The sequence below is a fragment of the Cherax quadricarinatus genome, chromosome 16 (genome assembly GCF_038502225.1).
Source record: "Cherax quadricarinatus isolate ZL_2023a chromosome 16, ASM3850222v1, whole genome shotgun sequence".
In the NCBI taxonomy this organism is placed as follows: Eukaryota; Metazoa; Arthropoda; class Malacostraca; order Decapoda; family Parastacidae; genus Cherax; species Cherax quadricarinatus.
The window spans coordinates 48,548,754-48,568,158 of record NC_091307.1 but is presented as its reverse complement, the minus strand read 5'-3'; the positions used below and the strand labels follow the sequence as shown (position 1 = coordinate 48,568,158).

The window sequence follows — 19,405 nt, the reverse complement described above, 5'->3', positions numbered from 1 at the left end:
ATCTCTCTCGCCTGCATTCGAGGGAATACAGATCAAGGTCCTTCAACCGTTCCCTGTAGTTTAGGTGCCTTTTCGCACTTATTTGTGTCGTGAAAGGTATTTATACATTCTCCAGGTTTGTAATGTCGCCAGCCTTGAAGGAGGCTGTTAGTGTGCAGCAGTATTCCAGCCTGGAGAGCACAAGCTATTTGAAGAGAATCCCCATGGGCTTGGCGTCCCTAGTTTTGATGGTTCTCTTCATCCATCCTATCATTTTCCCTGCTAATGAGGTAGATACATTGTTGTCCTTCACATTACTTTTCCGCTCTATTGTATGGTTAGAATTTGTGATATACCTTGACACATTTTTAATTTCTTCAAGTGTTCCATATCTGAGTAGTTGAAATTTCTCCTCGTTGAACTTCATATTGTTTAGAGTGGCCCATTCGAAGATTTGGTTGATGTCCGCTTGGAGTCTCGCAGTGTCTTCGATAGAGGTCACTGCCATAGTGATTCGGGTGTCATCCGCAAAGGAAGACACGGAGCTATGGCTTACATCTCTGTCTTTGTCAGAAATGAGGATGAGGAATAGAATGGGAGCGAGTACTGTGCTTTGTGGAACAGAGCTTTTTACCGTGGCTGCCTGGGACATTACTCTGTTTACTATTACTCTTTATGTTCTATTTGTCAGGAATTTGTAGACTCATCTACCAACTTTTCCCGTTATTCCTTTATCACGCATTTTGTGTGCTATTACACCATGGTCACACTTGTCGAAAGCGTTTGCAAAGTTGGTGTATACTACATCTGTATTATGTTTATCCTCTACAACATCTAGGACCTTGTCATAGTGGTCCAGTAGCTGGGACAGGCAGGAGCGACCTGCTCTAAACTACCGGTCTGTAGTTCTTTGCAATTGCTTTACTGCCACCTTTGTGGAGTGGGGCTATGTCTGTTGTTTTTAGTGTGTGTGGGATGACCCCTGTGTCCATGTTCCCTCTCCATAAAATGCTGAAGGCAGGTGATAGGGGCTTCTTGCAATTCTTGAAGAACACTGAGTTCCGCGAGTCTGGGCCTGGGGCAGAGTGCAACGGCATATCATTAATTGCCTCTTCAAAGTTTTGTGGAGTTAGAACAATATCCGAGATTTTTGGGATGACCAGATTTTGGGTTTCGTTCATAAAGAATTCATTTGGGTCGTCGACCCTTAAAGTGGGCAGTGGCTCGCTGAACACTGAGTGATGTTGGGACTTTTATATCTCACTCATTTCTTGGCTATCATCTGTGTATGTCCCATCCTACCTAAGCAGAGGCCCAATACTGGATGTTGTTTTTCCCTTAGATTTGGAATAAGATTTTTTTTTTTTCAAATTCCTTTATGGCATTTAGTTCTTCCTGTGATTCTTGTCTCTTATGAGATTCCTTCAGCTTAAGTTCGATATTTGCAATTTCATTGACTAGTACCTCCCTTTGATTTCAGATATATTGACCCCACCCAGCAGCTCTGTGACTCTTCGCCTTAGTCTGTATAGGGAACGTCTCTCTCTTTCTAGTTTACATTTTCTCTTCATTTTTCTTAATGGAATGTGTCTTGAGCAGATCTCAAGAACTACAGAAGTCATTTTTTCAAGGCAAATGTTCGGATCCGTGTTGTTTATGATATCTCCCCAGCTTGTTTCATTTAGGTCATGGTTTACTTGATCCCAGTGTATGTTTTTGTTATTGAAATTGAATTTCGTGAAGAGACCTTCATGACTGCTCATATTTTGCTGGTCAGGAGCCCTGTGCATACATGTCTGTACCTTTATTATTTTGTGATCTGAGTGAATTGTCTTTGATACAGTTATATTACTTATCAGATCGTCATTGTTAGTGAAGATGAGGTCCAGCGTATTTTCTAGTCTTGTAGGATCTAATATTTGCTGGTTTAAGGTGAATTTGTTGCAGAGATTTAATAGTTCGTGTGTGTGTGAATTTTCATCTGAGCTGCCTCCCCGGGTGATCTCTGCTAAAATATTGTTTGCTATACTCTTCCATTTTATGTGTCTCAGGTTGAAATCTCCTGGTAGTAAGATGTAGTATACATTGTGTTTAATTCTCCTCAAATCAATTTTACACTTTGATATTTGCAGCTTCTCTCCGCCCATGATGTGTTTATTGAGAAAAAAAAAACATACCACGGGCAGGGATTGAACTCGTGGCGCATGAGTCGTAAGACACTGGGCCAGCTGGCTACAATAAGATTCATCCAACTAGGTATATATAAATGAAGTTGGATGAATCTCATTGTTTGCAATCGTGTAATAGTTATTGAAATCTGTCATTATTGACTCACGAAATCGTAATGACACGATTGCAAACAAACCATACCACGGGTGGGGATAGAACCCGCTGTCAGTGAGTCTCAAAACTCCAGACCGTCGCGTTAGCCACTGGACCAGCTAGCCACAATAAGATTCGTCCAACTAGGTATATTTCTACTCCATAGGAAGGTTAGCACAGGCACCACTGTGACCACAAATGCAAGTTTTTACAGACGAATCTCCGGCTAGCGTGGCCGTGACGAACTCTAGCTCAAGTCCCCTCAAAGTCGTTAACATAACTCACGAAATCGTAATAACACGATTGCAAACAAACCATACCACGGGCGGGGATAGAACCCGCATAGGCACAGTGGTGCCTATGCTAACCTTCCTATGGTGTAGAAATATACCTAGTTGGACGAATCTTATTGTGGCTAGCTGGTTCAGTGGCTAACGTGGAACTCCACGATACGGAACCCACCCTGAGGAACTCCCCGCTACGGAACCCACCCTGCGGAACTCCACGCTACGGAACCCACCCTGCGGAACTCCACGCTATGGAACCCACCCTGCGGAACTCCACGCTATGGAACCCACCCTGCGGAACTCCACGCTACGGAACCCACCCTGCGGAACTCCACGCTATGGAACCCACCCTGCGGAACTCCACGCTATGGAACCAACCCTGGAGGTTACCTGGAGGTTATTCCGGGGATCAACGCCCCCGCGGCCCGGTCCATGACCAGGCCTCCAAATGGATCAGGGCCTGATCAACTAGGCTGTTACTGCTGGCCGCACGCAGTCCGACGTACGAGCCACAGCCCGGCTGATCCGGCACAGACTTTAGGTATCTGTCCAGCTCTCTCTTGAAGGCAGCCAGGGGTTTATTGGCAATTCCCCTAATGCTTGATGGGAGGCTGTTGAACAGTTTTGGGCCCCGGACACTTATGGTGTTTTCTCTTAGTGTACCAATGGCGCCCCTACTTTTTATTGGCAGCATTTTGCATCGCCTGCCCAGTCTTTTACTTTCGTAGGGAGTGATTTCTGTGTGCAGATTTGGGACCATTCCTTCCAAGATTTTCCAAGTGTAGATTATGATATATCTCTCCCTCCTGCGTTCCAACGAGTACAAGTCAAGTGCTTCCAAGCGTTCCCAGTAGTTAAGGTGCTTGACAGAACTTATACGTGCAGTAAAGGATCTCTGTACACTCTCTAGATCTGCGATTTCATCTGCTTTGTATGGAGATGTTAATGTACAGCAGTATTCCAGCCTAGAGAGAACAAGTGATTTGAAAAGGATCATCATGGGCTTGGCATCTCTCGTTTTGAAAGTTCTCATTATCCATCCTATCATTTTCTTTGCACGTGCGATTGTGGCACTGTTGTGATCCTTGAAAGTGAGATCCTCAGACATTACTACTCCCAGGTCCCTTACATTATTTTTCCGCTCTATTGTATGGCCGGAGTCAGTAGTATACTCTGTTCTAGTTATTATCTCCTCCAGTTTTCCATAACGGAGTAGTTGGAATTTGTCCTCATTGAACATCATATTGTTTACCGTTGCCCACTGGAAAACTGAGGTTAGTAATTAATATTTTGTGTTGGTTTATCAGTTTTACAAGCTAATATGCAAAGCTGATAACACTCACCAACTTGCTACTGGATTTTTTAATTACACTCAGGCATATAGCTCTTAGTTTTCTTCAGTGTATACAGTCTATGCAGTAAAATATATATCTCATTCTATAAATGTTTTTAATAATGGTTCAATATTTCAAAGTTATTAGATAAATGGCAATGTAAATTTGTGTTGAGACTGATAAGTACAATGGAGCAGGTTACCAGACACAAGTGCAAGGGTAAGGAGTAAAATATTACCATGGGACTGATCACAACCTGTGGTTTTATTCAAAAACCTATTTTAAATACTTGCCAATTTGTGACCCAACTGGTAGGGTAAAGGACTTCTTCCCAGCTGACAAGAGGGTTTAACGCTATGGAACCCACCCTGCGGAACTCCACGCTATGGAACCCACCCTGTGGAACTCAACGCTATGGAACCCACCCTGCGGAACTCCAGGCTATGGAACCCACCCTGCGGAACTCCACGCTGCAACTCACCCTGCGGAACTCCACGCTATGGAACCCACCCTGCGGAACTCCTCGCTATGGAACCCACCCTGCGGAACTACCCGCTACGTAACCCACCCTGCGGAACTCCACGCTATGGAACCCACCCTGCGGAACTCCACGCTATGGAACCCACCCTGCGGAACTCCACGCTATGGAACCCACCCTGCGGAACTCCACGCTACGGAACCCACCCTGCGGAACTCCACGCTACGGAACCCACCCTGCGGAACTCACGCTATGGAACCCACCCTGCGGAACTCCACGCTATGGAACCCACCCTGCGGAACTCCACGCTAGGGAACCCACCCTGCGGAACTCCACGCTATGGAACCCACCCTGCGGAACTCCACGCTATGGAACCCACCCTGCGGAACTCCACGCTACGGAACCCACCCTGCGGAACTCCACGCTATGGAACCCACCCTGCGGAACTCCACGCTATGGAACCCACCCTGCGGAACTCCCCGCTATGGAACCCACCCTGCGGAACTCCACGCTATGGAACCCACCCTGCGGAACTCCACGCTATGGAACCCACCCTGCGGAACTCCCCGCTACGGAACCCACCCTGCTGAACTCCACGCTATGGAACCCACCCTGCGGAACTCCACGCTACGGAACCCACCCTGCGGAACTCCACGCTATGGAACCCACCCTGCGGAACTCCACGCTATGGAACCCACCCTGCGGAACTCCCCGCTATGGAACCCACCCTGCGGAACTCCACGCTATGGAACCCACCCTGCGGAACTCCATGCTATGGAACCAACCCTGGAGGTTACCTGGAGGTTATTCCGGGGATCAACGCCCCCGCGGCCCGGTCCATGACCAGGCCTCCAAATGGATCAGGGCCTGATCAACTAGGCTGTTACTGCTGGCCGCACGCAGTCCGACGTACGAGCCACAGCCCGGCTGATCCGGCACAGACTTTAGGTATCTGTCCAGCTCTCTCTTGAAGGCAGCCAGGGGTTTATTGGCAATTCCCCTAATGCTTGATGGGAGGCTGTTGAACAGTTTTGGGCCCCGGACACTTATGGTGTTTTCTCTTAGTGTACCAATGGCGCCCCTACTTTTTATTGGCAGCATTTTGCATCGCCTGCCCAGTCTTTTACTTTCGTAGGGAGTGATTTCTGTGTGCAGATTTGGGACCATTCCTTCCAAGATTTTCCAAGTGTAGATTATGATATATCTCTCCCTCCTGCGTTCCAACGAGTACAAGTCAAGTGCTTCCAAGCGTTCCCAGTAGTTAAGGTGCTTGACAGAACTTATACGTGCAGTAAAGGATCTCTGTACACTCTCTAGATCTGCGATTTCATCTGCTTTGTATGGAGATGTTAATGTACAGCAGTATTCCAGCCTAGAGAGAACAAGTGATTTGAAAAGGATCATCATGGGCTTGGCATCTCTCGTTTTGAAAGTTCTCATTATCCATCCTATCATTTTCTTTGCACGTGCGATTGTGGCACTGTTGTGATCCTTGAAAGTGAGATCCTCAGACATTACTACTCCCAGGTCCCTTACATTATTTTTCCGCTCTATTGTATGGCCGGAGTCAGTAGTATACTCTGTTCTAGTTATTATCTCCTCCAGTTTTCCATAACGGAGTAGTTGGAATTTGTCCTCATTGAACATCATATTGTTTACCGTTGCCCACTGGAAAACTGAGGTTAGTAATTAATATTTTGTGTTGGTTTATCAGTTTTACAAGCTAATATGCAAAGCTGATAACACTCACCAACTTGCTACTGGATTTTTTAATTACACTCAGGCATATAGCTCTTAGTTTTCTTCAGTGTATACAGTCTATGCAGTAAAATATATATCTCATTCTATAAATGTTTTTAATAATGGTTCAATATTTCAAAGTTATTAGATAAATGGCAATGTAAATTTGTGTTGAGACTGATAAGTACAATGGAGCAGGTTACCAGACACAAGTGCAAGGGTAAGGAGTAAAATATTACCATGGGACTGATCACAACCTGTGGTTTTATTCAAAAACCTATTTTAAATACTTGCCAATTTGTGACCCAACTGGTAGGGTAAAGGACTTCTTCCCAGCTGACAAGAGGGTTTAACGCTATGGAACCCACCCTGCGGAACTCCACGCTATGGAACCCACCCTGTGGAACTCAACGCTATGGAACCCACCCTGCGGAACTCCAGGCTATGGAACCCACCCTGCGGAACTCCACGCTGCAACTCACCCTGCGGAACTCCACGCTATGGAACCCACCCTGCGGAACTCCTCGCTATGGAACCCACCCTGCGGAACTACCCGCTACGTAACCCACCCTGCGGAACTCCACGCTATGGAACCCACCCTGCGGAACTCCACGCTATGGAACCCACCCTGCGGAACTTCACGCTATGGAACCCACCCTGCGGAACTCCACGCTACGGAACCCACCCTGCGGAACTCCACGCTACGGAACCCACCCTGCGGAACTCCCGCTAGGGAACCCACCCTGCGGAACTCCACGCTATGGAACCCACCCTGCGGAACTCCACGCTACGGAACCCACCCTGCGGAACTCCACGCTATGGAACCCACCCTGCGGAACTCCACGCTATGGAACCCACCCTGCGGAACTCCACGCTATGGAACCCACCCTGCGGAACTCCCCGCTACGGAACCCACCCTGCCGAACTCCACGCTATGGAACCCACCCTGCGGAACTCCACGCTACGGAACCCACCCTGCGGAACTCCACGCTATGGAACCCACCCTGCGGAACTCCACGCTATGGAACCCACCCTGCGGAACTCCACGCTATGGAACCCACCCTGCGGAACTCCACGCTATGGAACCCACCCTGCGGAACTCCACGCTACGGAACCCACCCTGCGGAACTCCACGCTACGGAACCCACCCTGCGGAACTCACGCTATGGAACCCACCCTGCGGAACTCCACGCTATGGAACCCACCCTGCGGAACTCCACGCTACGGAACCCACCCTGCGGAACTCCACGCTATGGAACCCACCCTGCGGAACTCCACGCTATGGAACCCACCCTGCGGAACTCCACGCTATGGAACCCACCCTGCGGAACTCCCCGCTAAGGAACCCACCCTGCTGAACTCCACGCTATGGAACCCACCCTGCGGAACTCCACGCTACGGAACCCACCCTGCGGAACTCCACGCTATGGAACCCACCCTGCGGAACTCCACGCTATGGAACCCACCCTGCGGAACTCCCCGCTATGGAACCCACCCTGCGGAACTCCACGCTATGGAACCCACCCTGCGGAACTCCACGCTATGGAACCCACCCTGCGGAACTCCACGCTATGGAACCCACCCTGCGGAACTCCACGCTATGGAACCCACCCTGCGGAACTCCACGCTACGGAACCCACCCTGCGGAACTCCACGTTACGGAACCCACCCTGCGGAACTCCACGCTATGGAACCCACCCTGCGGAACTCCCCGATACGGAACCCACCCTGCGGAACTCCACGCTACGGAACCCACCCTGCGGAACTCCACACTATGGAACCCACCCTGCGGAACTCCCCGCTATGGAACCCACCCTGCGGAACTCCACGCTACGGAACCCACCCTGCGGAACTCCACGCTATGGAACCCACCCTGCGGAACTCCACGCTATGGAACCCACCCTGCGGAACTCCCCGCTACGGAACCCACCCTGCTGAACTCCACGCTATGGAACCCACCCTGCGGAACTCCACGCTACGGAACCCACCCTGCGGAACTCCACGCTATGGAACCCACCCTGCGGAACTCCACGCTATGGAACCCACCCTGCGGAACTCCCCGCTATGGAACCCACCCTGCGGAACTCCACGCTATGGAACCCACCCTGCGGAACTCCACGCTATGGAACCCACCCTGCGGAACTCCACGCTATGGAACCCACCCTGCGGAACTCCACGCTATGGAACCCACCCTGCGGAACTCCACGCTACGGAACCCACCCTGCGGAACTCCACGTTACGGAACCCACCCTGCGGAACTCCACGCTATGGAACCCACCCTGCGGAACTCCCCGATACGGAACCCACCCTGCGGAACTCCTCGCTAGGGAACCCACCCTGCGGAACTCCACACTATGGAACCCACCCTGCGGAACTCCACGCTACGGAACCCACCCTGCGGAACTCCACGCTATGGAACCCACCCTGCGGAACTCCACGCTAAGGAACCCACCCTGCGGAACTCCACGCTACGGAACCCACCCTGCGGAACTCCACGCTATGGCACCCACCCTGCGGAACTCCACGCTATGGAACCCACCCTGCGGAACTCCCCGCTACGGAACCCACCCTGCGGAACTCCACGCTATGGAACCCACCCTGCGGAACTCCACGCTACGGAACCCACCCTGCGGAACTCCACGCTAAGGAACCCACCCTGCGGAACTCCACGCTATGTAACCCACCCTGCGGAACTCCACGCTAAGGAACCCACCCTGCGGAACTCCACGCTAAGGAACCCACCCTGCGGAACTCCACGCTAAGGAACCCACCCTGCGGAACTCCACGCTAAGGAACCCACCCTGCGGAACTCCACGCTATGGAACCCACCCTGCGGAACTCCACGCTATGGAACCCACCCTGCGGAACTCCCCGCTACGGAACCCACCCTGCGGAACTCCCCGCTACGGAACCCACCCTGCGGAACTCCACGCTAAGGAACCCACCCTGTGGAACTCCACGCTAAGGAACCCACCCTGCGGAACTCCCCGCTACGGAACCCACCCTGCGGAACTCCACGCTAAGGAACCCACCCTGCGGAACTCCACGCTATGGAACCCACCCTGCGGAACTCCCCGCTACGGAACCCACCCTGCGGAACTCCCCGCTACGGAACCCACCCTGCGGAACTCCCCGCTACGGAACCCATCCTGCGGAACTCCACGCTAAGGAACCCACCCTGTGGAACTCCACGCTAAGGAACCCACCCTGTGGAACTCCCCGCTACGGAACCCACCCTGCGGAACTCCCCGCTACGGAACCCACCCTGCGGAACTCCCCGCTACGGAACCCACCCTGCGGAACTCCACGCTAAGGAACCCACGCTGTGGAACTCCACGCTAAGGAACCCACCCTGCGGAAGCCACGAGTGTGTGTGTGTTTCAACACATCTACTGCGTGAGAAAGGAGAACATTTTTTATCGTTTTTAATACAGTGAACTGACAAATATATTTTAAATTTACTGCGAAAATTGCTCTCTATCTTTAGCCAAATGTGTCTGAAAATTTTCCAGTAACACAGAAAGAAGTTAAAAAATAAGCATGTATACACGGAAATGCATATTTCTCAATGAAAAAATCTTGCTTTGTGAATTAGAAAAATTACCATTAGGATGAAGACGTGGACCAAGAGCTGTATTACAGGGTTGTTATTTGTCTAAGACCCGGGAATTAAATACTCTGTCCTGATTCTTGACACATCTAACCTAACCTAATTTACAAGCAACGTAAAGTAAACTTTGTGAGTATGTCCATCTTGGATAACATTTTATGTAATAAGAGAGAAAAAGTGATTGTTATGTATAGTTTGATGCAGAGCTCTCCCCACCACCACCACCGCCACCACCACCACCACCACCACCACCACCACCACCACCACCACCACCGCCACCACCACCACCCCACCACCACCACCACCCCCACCACCCCACCACCCCACCACCACCACCACCACCACCACCACCACCACCCCCCCACCACACCACCACTACACGCCACCACCACCACCACCCCCACCACTACCACCGCCCCCACCACCCCCGCCACTCACCACCACCACCACCCACCACTCCCACACCACCACTGCCCCACCACCACCACCACCACTACCACACATCACCACCCCACACACCACCACCACCACCACCACACCACCCCCACCACTAACACCACCACCCACTCACCACCACCACCACCCCCACACCACCACTACTACCACCAACACCACTCATTTTCACTACTACTACCCCCACCACTCCACCACCACCACCGCCACCCACTACCACCAGCACCCACTACCACCACCACCCCCACCCACTACCACCATATAGCCGTCGTGCTCCACTTCTGGTTAGTGTGACTTTGTAAATGGTCCATGTCGGACCGAAACGTCGTCGTAAGTTCCTCTCTTCCATGTGCGGGTTATTTGTGTAAGCTATGATTCCGCTTTGTCTCTACAAATTGGAAAAATGCGAAAAAGAATCTTTCTGCCTGAATTAGATCACAGCGAAGCTTAGGACGTTGTAATATACATAAATAATTATAAAACTTATTCTTGTCACTTAACACAATATTAATAAAGATTCAAGCCGTGTATAAATAATAAAGAAAAACAAAATCAGTGCATGGAGAAATAACAGTTCTCACGTAAAGTTCTGTGTCGCAGCTAAACTCTTGATTATTCTAAAGTCGAGAGAGTCTCTTGGTGTGATAATAGCATGTTTATTGCTGCCATTGTCGCGAGTGAAGTCCGTGTAAGGGAACAACAGAAGACTAACGATTCGAACCTCTTGGCCCATCATATTAGAGACTTCTGAAGAATGAAGAAACAAATAAATACACAAATAAATATATATGTATGTACACACACACACACACACACACACACACACACACACACACACACACACACACACACACACACAAATACACACACATACACACACATACACACACACACACACACACACACACACACACACACACATACACACACACACACATACACACATACACACACATAAACACACACACACACACACAGGACAGGAGAGATAGGGGGGACATGATAACGACATACAAAATACTGAGAGGAATTGACAAGGTGGACAAAGACAGGATGTTCCAGAGATTGGACACAGTAACAAGGGGACACAGTTGGAAGCTGAAGACACAGATGAATCACAGGGATGTTAGGAAGTATTTCTTCAGCCACAGAGTAGTCAGTAAGTGGAATAGTTTGGGAAGCGATATAGTGGAGGCAGGATCCATACATAGCTTTAAGCAGAGGTATGATAAAGCTCACGGCTCAGGGAGAGTGACCTAGTAGCGATCAGTGAAGAGGCGGGGCCAGGAGCTCGGACTCGACCCCCGTAACCTCAACTAGGTGAGTACAACTAGGTGAGTACACACACACACACACAAACACACACACACACACATAGCTCTCACAGAAACCAAGCCTACAGGTATGATAACAGATGCCATCTTTCCAACGGGATACCAAATCCTAAGGAAAGACAGAGGGAACGGGGGGGGGGGGGTGGAGGAGTGGCATTGCTGATCAAAAATCGCTGGAATTTTGATGAGCTGGAGAGAGGAGACAGCGGAGAAGAAAGTGATTACATAGCGGGAACGCTTCACTCTGGAGGTCCCAAGGTGGTAATAGCAGTGATGTATAACCCACCACTGAACAGCAGGAGGCCAAGGCAAGAGTACGACGAGAGCAATAGAGCGATGGTTGACACACTGGCTAGAGTGGCCAGAAGAGCTCATGCATGCAGGGCAAAGCTCCTGATCATGGGAGACTTTAACCACAAGGAGATCGATTGGGAGAACTTGGACCCACATGGGGGCCAAGATACATGGAGGGCTAAGATGATGGAGGTGGTACTGGAAAACTTCATGTGCCAACACGTAAGGGACACTACAAGAGAGAGAGGAGATGATGAACCAGCAAGGCTGGACTTAGTATTCACCTTGAGTAGTGCAGATATCGAGGACATCACATATGAAAGACCCCTTGGGGCCAGTGACCATGTGGTTTTAAGCTTCGAATACACAGTAAAGCTACAAGTGGAGGGAGAAGTAGGAAGGCCAGGACGAATGAAGCCAAACTACAAGAAAGGGGACTACACATGAATGAGGAACTTCCTGAACGGGGTTCAGTGGGACAGAGAACTGGCAGGGAAGCCAGTTAATGAGATGATGGAATATGAAGCAACAAAATGCAAGGAGGCTGAGGAGAGGTTTGTACACAAGGGTAACAGGAATAATGAAAAAGCCAGGATGAGCCCATGGTTTACCCAAAGGTGCAGGGAGGCAAAAACCAAGTGTGCTATGGAATGGAAGAAATATAGAAGGCAAAGGACCCAGGAGAATAAGGAGAGCAGTCGTAGAGCCAGAAACGAATATGCACAGATAAGAAGGGAGGCCCAATGACAATATGAAAACGACATAGCAGCAAAAGCCAAATCTGACCCGAAAATGTTGTACAGCCACGTCAGGAGGAAAACAACAGTCAAGGACCAGGTAATCAGGCTAAGGAAGGAAGGAGGAGAGACAACAAGAAATGACCGTGAAGTATGTGAGGAACTCAACAAGAGATTCAAAGAAGTGTTCACAGAGGAGACAGAAGGGGCTCCAGAAAGACGGAGAGGTGGAGCACACCACCATGTGCTGGACACAGTGCACACAACCGAGGAAGAAGTGAAGAGGCTTCTGAGTGAGCTAGATACCTCAAATGCAATGGGGCCAGATAACATCTCCCCATGGGAATTGAGAGAGGGAGCAGAGGCGCTATGTGTACCCCTAACAACAATATTCAATACATCTATCGAAACAGGGAGATTGCCTGAGGCATGGAAGACAGCAAATGTAGTCCCAATCTTTAAAAAAGGAGACAGACATGAAGCATTAAACTACAGACAAGTGTCACTGACATGTATAGTATGCAAAATCATGGAGAAGATTATCAGGAGAAGAGTGCTGGAACACCTAGAAAGGAACGATCTCATCAACAGCAGCCAATATGGTTTCAGGGACGGGAAATCCTGTGTCACAAACCTACTGGAGTTCTACGACAAGGTGACAGCAGTAAGACAAGAGAGAGAGGGGTGGGTGGATTGCATTTTCATGGACTGCAAGAAGGCGTTTGACACAGTTCCACACAAGAGATTGGTGCAAAAACTGGAGGAACAAGCAGGGATAACAGGGAAGGCACTACAATGGATCAGGGAATACTTGTCAGGAAGAGAGCAGCGAGTCATGGTACGTGGCGAGGTGTCAGAGTGGGCACCTGTGACCAGCGGGGTCCCACAGGGGTCAGTCCTAGGACCAGTGCTGTTTCTGGTATTTGTGAACGACATGACGGAAGGAATAGACTCTGAGGTGTCGCTGTTTGCAGATGACGTGAAGTTGATGAGAAGAATTCACTCGATCGAAGACAAGGCAGAACTACAAAGGGATCTGGACAGGCTGCAGACCTGGTCCAGCAATTGTCTCCTGGAGTTCAATCCCAACAAGTGCAAAGTCATGAAGATTGGGGAAGGGCAAAGAAGATCGCAGACGGAGTACAGTCTAGGGGGCCAGAGACTAGAAACCTCACTCAAGGAAAAAGATCTTGGGGTGAGTATAACACCAGGCACATCTCCTGAAGCGCACATCAACCAAATAACTGCTGCAGCATATGGGCGCCTAGCAAACCTCAGAACAGCATTCCGACATCTTAATAAGGAATCATTCAGGACCCTGTACACCGTGTACGTTAGGCCCATATTGGAGTATGCGGCACCAGTTTGGAACCCATACCTAGCCAAGCACGTAAAGAAACTAGAGAAAGTGCAAAGGTTTGCAACAAGACTAGTCCCAGAGCTAAGAGGTATGTCCTACGAGGAGAGGTTAAGGGAAATCAACCTGACGACACTGGAGGACAGGAGAGATAGGGGGGACATGATAACGACATACAAAATACTGAGAGGAATTGACAAGGTGGACAAAGACAGGATGTTCCAGAGATTGGACACAATAACAAGGGGACACGGTTGGAAGTTGAAGACACAGATGAATTACAGTGATGTTAGGAAGTATTTCTTCAGCCACAGAGTAGTCAGTAAGTGGAATAGTTTGGGAAGCGATGTAGTGGAGGAAGGATCCATACATAGCTTTAAGCAGAGGTATGATAAAGCTCACGGCTCGGGGAGAGTGACCTAGTAGCGATCAGTGAAGAGGCGGGGCCAGGAGCTCGGACTCGACCCCCGCAACCTCAACTAGGTGAGTACAACTAGGTGAGTAGTGATGAATGTTGCAGCGAGGAGAAGGCTGGAGGCAGTGGAGATGTCATGTCTGAGGGCAATGTGTGGTGTGAATATAATGCAGAGAATTCGTAGTTTGGAAGTTAGGAGGAGGTGCGTGGTTACCAAAACTGTTATCCAGAGGGCTGAGGAAGGGTTGTTGAGGTGGTTCGGACATGTAGAGAGAATGGAGCGAAAAAGAATGACTTCAAGAGTGTATCAGTCTGTAGTGGAAGGAAGGCGGGGTAGGGGTCGGCCTAGGAAGGGTTGGAGGGAGGGAGTAAAGGAGGTTTTGTGTGCGAGGGGCTTGGACTTCCAGCAGGCATGCGTGAGCGTGTTTGATAGGAGTGAATGGAGACAAATGGTTTGTAATACTTGACGTGCTGTTGGAGTGTGAGCAAAGTATCATTTATGAAGGGATTCAGGGAAACCGGCAGGCCGGACTTGAGTCCTGGAGATGGGAAGTACAGTGCCTGCACTCTGAAGGAGGGGTGTTAATGTTGCAGTTTAAAAACTGTAGTGTAAAGCACCCTTCTGGCAAGACAGTGATGGAGTGAATGATGGTGAAAGTTTTTCTTTTTCGGGCCACCCTGCCTTGGTGGGAATCGGCCAGTGTGATCGGCCAAAAAAAAAAAAAAAAAAAAAAAAAAAATATATATATATATATATATATATATATATATATATATATATATATATATATATATATATATATATATATATTATATATATATATATATATATATATGTATATTATATATTATTATTATTATCACACTGGCCGATTCCCACCAAGGCAGGGTGGCCCGAAAAAGAAAAACTTTCACCATCATTCACTCCATCACTGTCTTGCCAGAAGGGTGCTTTACACTACAGTTTTTAAACTGCAACATTAACACCCCTCCTTCAGAGTGCAGGCACTGTACTTCCCATCTCCAGGACTCAAGTCCGGCCTGCCGGTTTCCCTGAACCCCTTCATAAATGTTACTTTGCTCACACTCCAACAGCACGTCAAGTATTAAAAACCATTTGTCTCCATTCACTCCTATCAAACACGCTCACGCATGCCTGCTGGAAGTCCAAGCCCCTCGCACACAAAACCTCCTTTACCCCCTCCCTCCAACCTTTCCTTGGCCGACCCCTACCCCGCCTTCCTTCCACTACAGACTGATACACTCTTGAAGTTATTCTGTTTCGCTCCATTCTCTCCACATGTCCGAACCACCTCAACAACCCTTCCTCAGCCCTCTGGACAACAGTTTTGGTAATCCCGCACCTCCTCCTAACTTCCAAACTACGAATTCTCTGCATTATATTCACACCACACATTGCTCTCAGACATGACATCTCCACTGCCTCCAGCCTTCTCCTCGCTGCAACATTCATCACCCATGCTTCACACCCATATAAGAGCGTTGGTAAAACTATACTCTCATACATTCCCCTCTTTGCCTCCAAGGACAAAGTTCTTTGTCTCCACAGACTCCTAAGTGCACCACTCACCCTTTTCCCCTCATCAATTCTATGATTCACCTCATCTTTCATAGACCCATCCGTTGACACGTCCACTCCCAAATATCTGAATACATTCACCTCCTCCATACTCTCTCCCTCCAATCTGATATCCAATCTTTCATCACCTAATCTTTTTGTTATCCTCATAACCTTACTCTTTCCTGTATTCACTTTCAATTTTCTTCTTTTGCACACCCTACCAAATTCATCCACCAATCTCTGCAACTTCTCTTCAGAATCTCCCAAGAGCACAGTGTCATCAGCAAAGAGCAACTGTGACAACTCCCACTTTATGTGTGATTCTTTATCTTTTAACTCCACGCCTCTTGCCAAGACCCTCGCATTTACTTCTCTTACAACCCCATCTATAAATATATTAAACAACCACGGTGACATCACACATCCTTGTCTAAGGCCTACTTTTACTGGGAAATAATTTCCCTCTTTCCTACATACTCTAACTTGAGCCTCACTATCCTCGTAAAAACTCTTCACTGCTTTCAGTAACCTACCTCCTACACCATACACCTGCAACATCTGCCACATTGCCCCCCTATCCACCCTGTCATACGCCTTTTCCAAATCCATAAATGCCACAAAGACCTCTTTAGCCTTATCTAAATACTGTTCACTTATATGTTTCACTGTAAACACCTGGTCCACACACCCCCTACCTTTCCTAAAGCCTCCTTGTTCATCTGCTATCCTATTCTCCGTCTTACTCTTAATTCTTTCAATAATAACTCTACCATACACTTTGCCAGGTATACTCAACAGACTTATCCCCCTATAATTTTTGCACTCTCTTTTATCCCCTTTGCCTTTATACAAAGGAACTATGCATGCTCTCTGCCAATCCCTAGGTACCTTACCCTCTTCCATACATTTATTAAATAATTGCACCAACCACTCCAAAACTATATCCCCACCTGCTTTTAACATTTCTATCTTTATCCCATCAATCCCGGCTGCCTTACCCCCTTTCATTTTACCTACTGCCTCACGAACTTCCCCCACACTCACAACTGGCTCTTCCTCACTCCTGCAAGATGTTATTCCTCCTTGCCCTATACACGAAATCACAGCTTCCCTATCTTCATCAACATTTAACAATTCCTCAAAATATTCCCTCCATCTTCCCAATACCTCTAACTCTCCATTTAATAACTCTCCTCTCCTATTTTTAACTGACAAATCCATTTGTTCTCTAGGCTTTCTTAACTTGTTAATCTCACTCCAAAACTTTTTCTTATTTTCAACAAAATTTGTTGATAACATCTCACCCACTCTCTCATTTGCTCTCTTTTTACATTGTTTCACCACTCTCTTAACCTCTCTCTTTTTCTCCATATACTCTTCCCTCCTTGCATCACTTCTACTTTGTAAAAACTTCTCATATGCTAACTTTTTCTCCCTTACTACTCTCTTCACATCATCATTCCACCAATCGCTCCTCTTCCCTCCCGCACCCACTTTCCTGTAACCACAAACTTCTGCTGAACACTCTAACACTACATTTTTAAACCTACCCCATACCTCTTCGACCCCATTGCCTATGCTCTCATTAGCCCATCTATCCTCCAATAGCTGTTTATATCTTGCCCTAACTGCCTCCTCTTTTAGTTTATAAACCTTCACCTCTCTCTTCCCTGATGCTTCTATTCTCCTTGTATCCCATCTACCTTTTACTCTCAGTGTAGCTACAACTAGAAAGTGATCTGATATATCTGTGGTCCCTCTATAAACATGTACATCCTGAAGTCTACTCAACAGTCTTTTATCTACCAATACATAATCCAACAAACTACTGTCATTTCGCCCTACATCGTATCTTGTATACTTATTTATCCTCTTTTTCTTAAAATATGTATTGTCTATAACTAAACCCCTTTCTATACAAAGTTCAATCAAAGGGCTCCCATTATCATTTACATCTGGCACCCCAAACTTACCTACCACACCCTCTCTAAAAGTTTCTCCTACTTTAGCATTCAGATCCCCTACAACAATTACTCTCTCACTTGGTTCAAAGGCTCCTATACATTCACTTAACATTTCCCAAAATCTCTCTCTCTCCTCTGCATTCCTCTGTTCTCCAGGTGCATACACGCTTATTATGACCCACTTCTCGCATCCAACCTTTAATTTAATCCACATAATTCTTGAATTTACACATTCATATTCTCTTTTCTCCTTCCATAACTGATCATTCAACATTACTGCTACCCCTTCCTTTGCTCTAACTCTCTCAGATACTCCAGATTTAATCCCATTTATTTCCCTCCACCGAAACTCCCCTACCCCCTTCAGCTTTGTTTCGCTTAGGGCCAGGACATCCACCTTCTTTTCATTCATAACATCAGCAATCATCTGTTTCTTGTCATCCGCACTACATCCACTAACATTTAAGCATCCCAGTTTTATAAAGTTTTTCTTCTTCTCTTTTTTAGTAAATGTCTACAGGAGAAGGGGTTACTAGCCCATTGCTCCCGGCATTTTAGTCGCCTCATACGACACGCATGGCTTACGGAGGAAAGATTCTTATCCACTTCCCCATGGACAATAGAAGAAATAAAGAGGAACAAGAGCTATTTAGAAAAAGGAGAAAAACCTAGATGTATGTATATATATATGCATTGCAAGGAATTCGCGAGAGCATGCGAAATATACACAAACACTGATCTCTGGCTGAAGGAGACTCGAACCTACGAACCTTAGGACAAGGTACGCAGTGCTTTACCAATCTACCCACACTGGACCAATACCTTGGCGTGTAGCATTCGCTACACGTTTTGATCCAAGGCAGCCAACTTTCAGGGAGAAGGCTTACAGCTTTTCATCTCATCCGCTGCATGCATCAGCCTTACTAGAGATTTGAACAATGCAAGGAATTCGCGAGAGCATGCGAAATATACACAAACACTGATCTCTGGCTGAAGGAGACTCGAACCTACGAACCTTAGGACAAGGTACGCAGTGCTTTACCAATCTACCCACACTGGACCAATACCTTGGCGTGTAGCATTCGCTACACGTTTTGATCCAAGGCAGCCAGCTTTCAGGGAGAAGGCTTACAGCTTTTCATCTCATCCCCTGCATGCATCAGCCTTACTAGAGATTTGAACAATGCAAGGAATTCGCGAGAGCATGCGAAATATACACAAACACTGATCTCTGGCTGAAGGAGACTCGAACATACGAACCTTAGGACAATGTACGCAGTGCTTTACCAATCTACCCACACTGGACCAATACCTTGGCGTGTAGCATGCAGGGGATGAGATGAAAAGCTGTAAGCCTTCTCCCTGAAAGCTGGCTGCCTTGGATCAAAACGTGTAGCGAATGCTACACGCCAAGGTATTGTCCAGTGTGGGTAGATTGGTAAAGCACTGCGTACCTTGTCCTAAGGTTCGTAGGTTCGAGTCTCCTTCAGCCAGAGATCAGTGTTTGTGTATATTTCGC

General features: G+C 48.1%; 1 protein-coding gene across 1 annotated transcript in view; it reads right to left on the bottom strand.

Annotated features, from left to right (window-relative positions):
• LOC128688810 (uncharacterized) overlaps window positions 1-19,405 on the bottom strand; it is a 117,274-nt gene that overhangs the window by 28,662 nt on the left and 69,207 nt on the right. The window contains exons 11-12 of the mRNA XM_070085673.1: window positions 17,965-17,976; window positions 10,785-10,947 (exon numbers count right to left, since the gene is read on the bottom strand). Of these exons, the coding sequence (XP_069941774.1) occupies window positions 10,785-10,947; window positions 17,965-17,976 (175 nt within the window). The remainder of the gene's footprint in view (window positions 1-10,784; window positions 10,948-17,964; window positions 17,977-19,405) is intronic.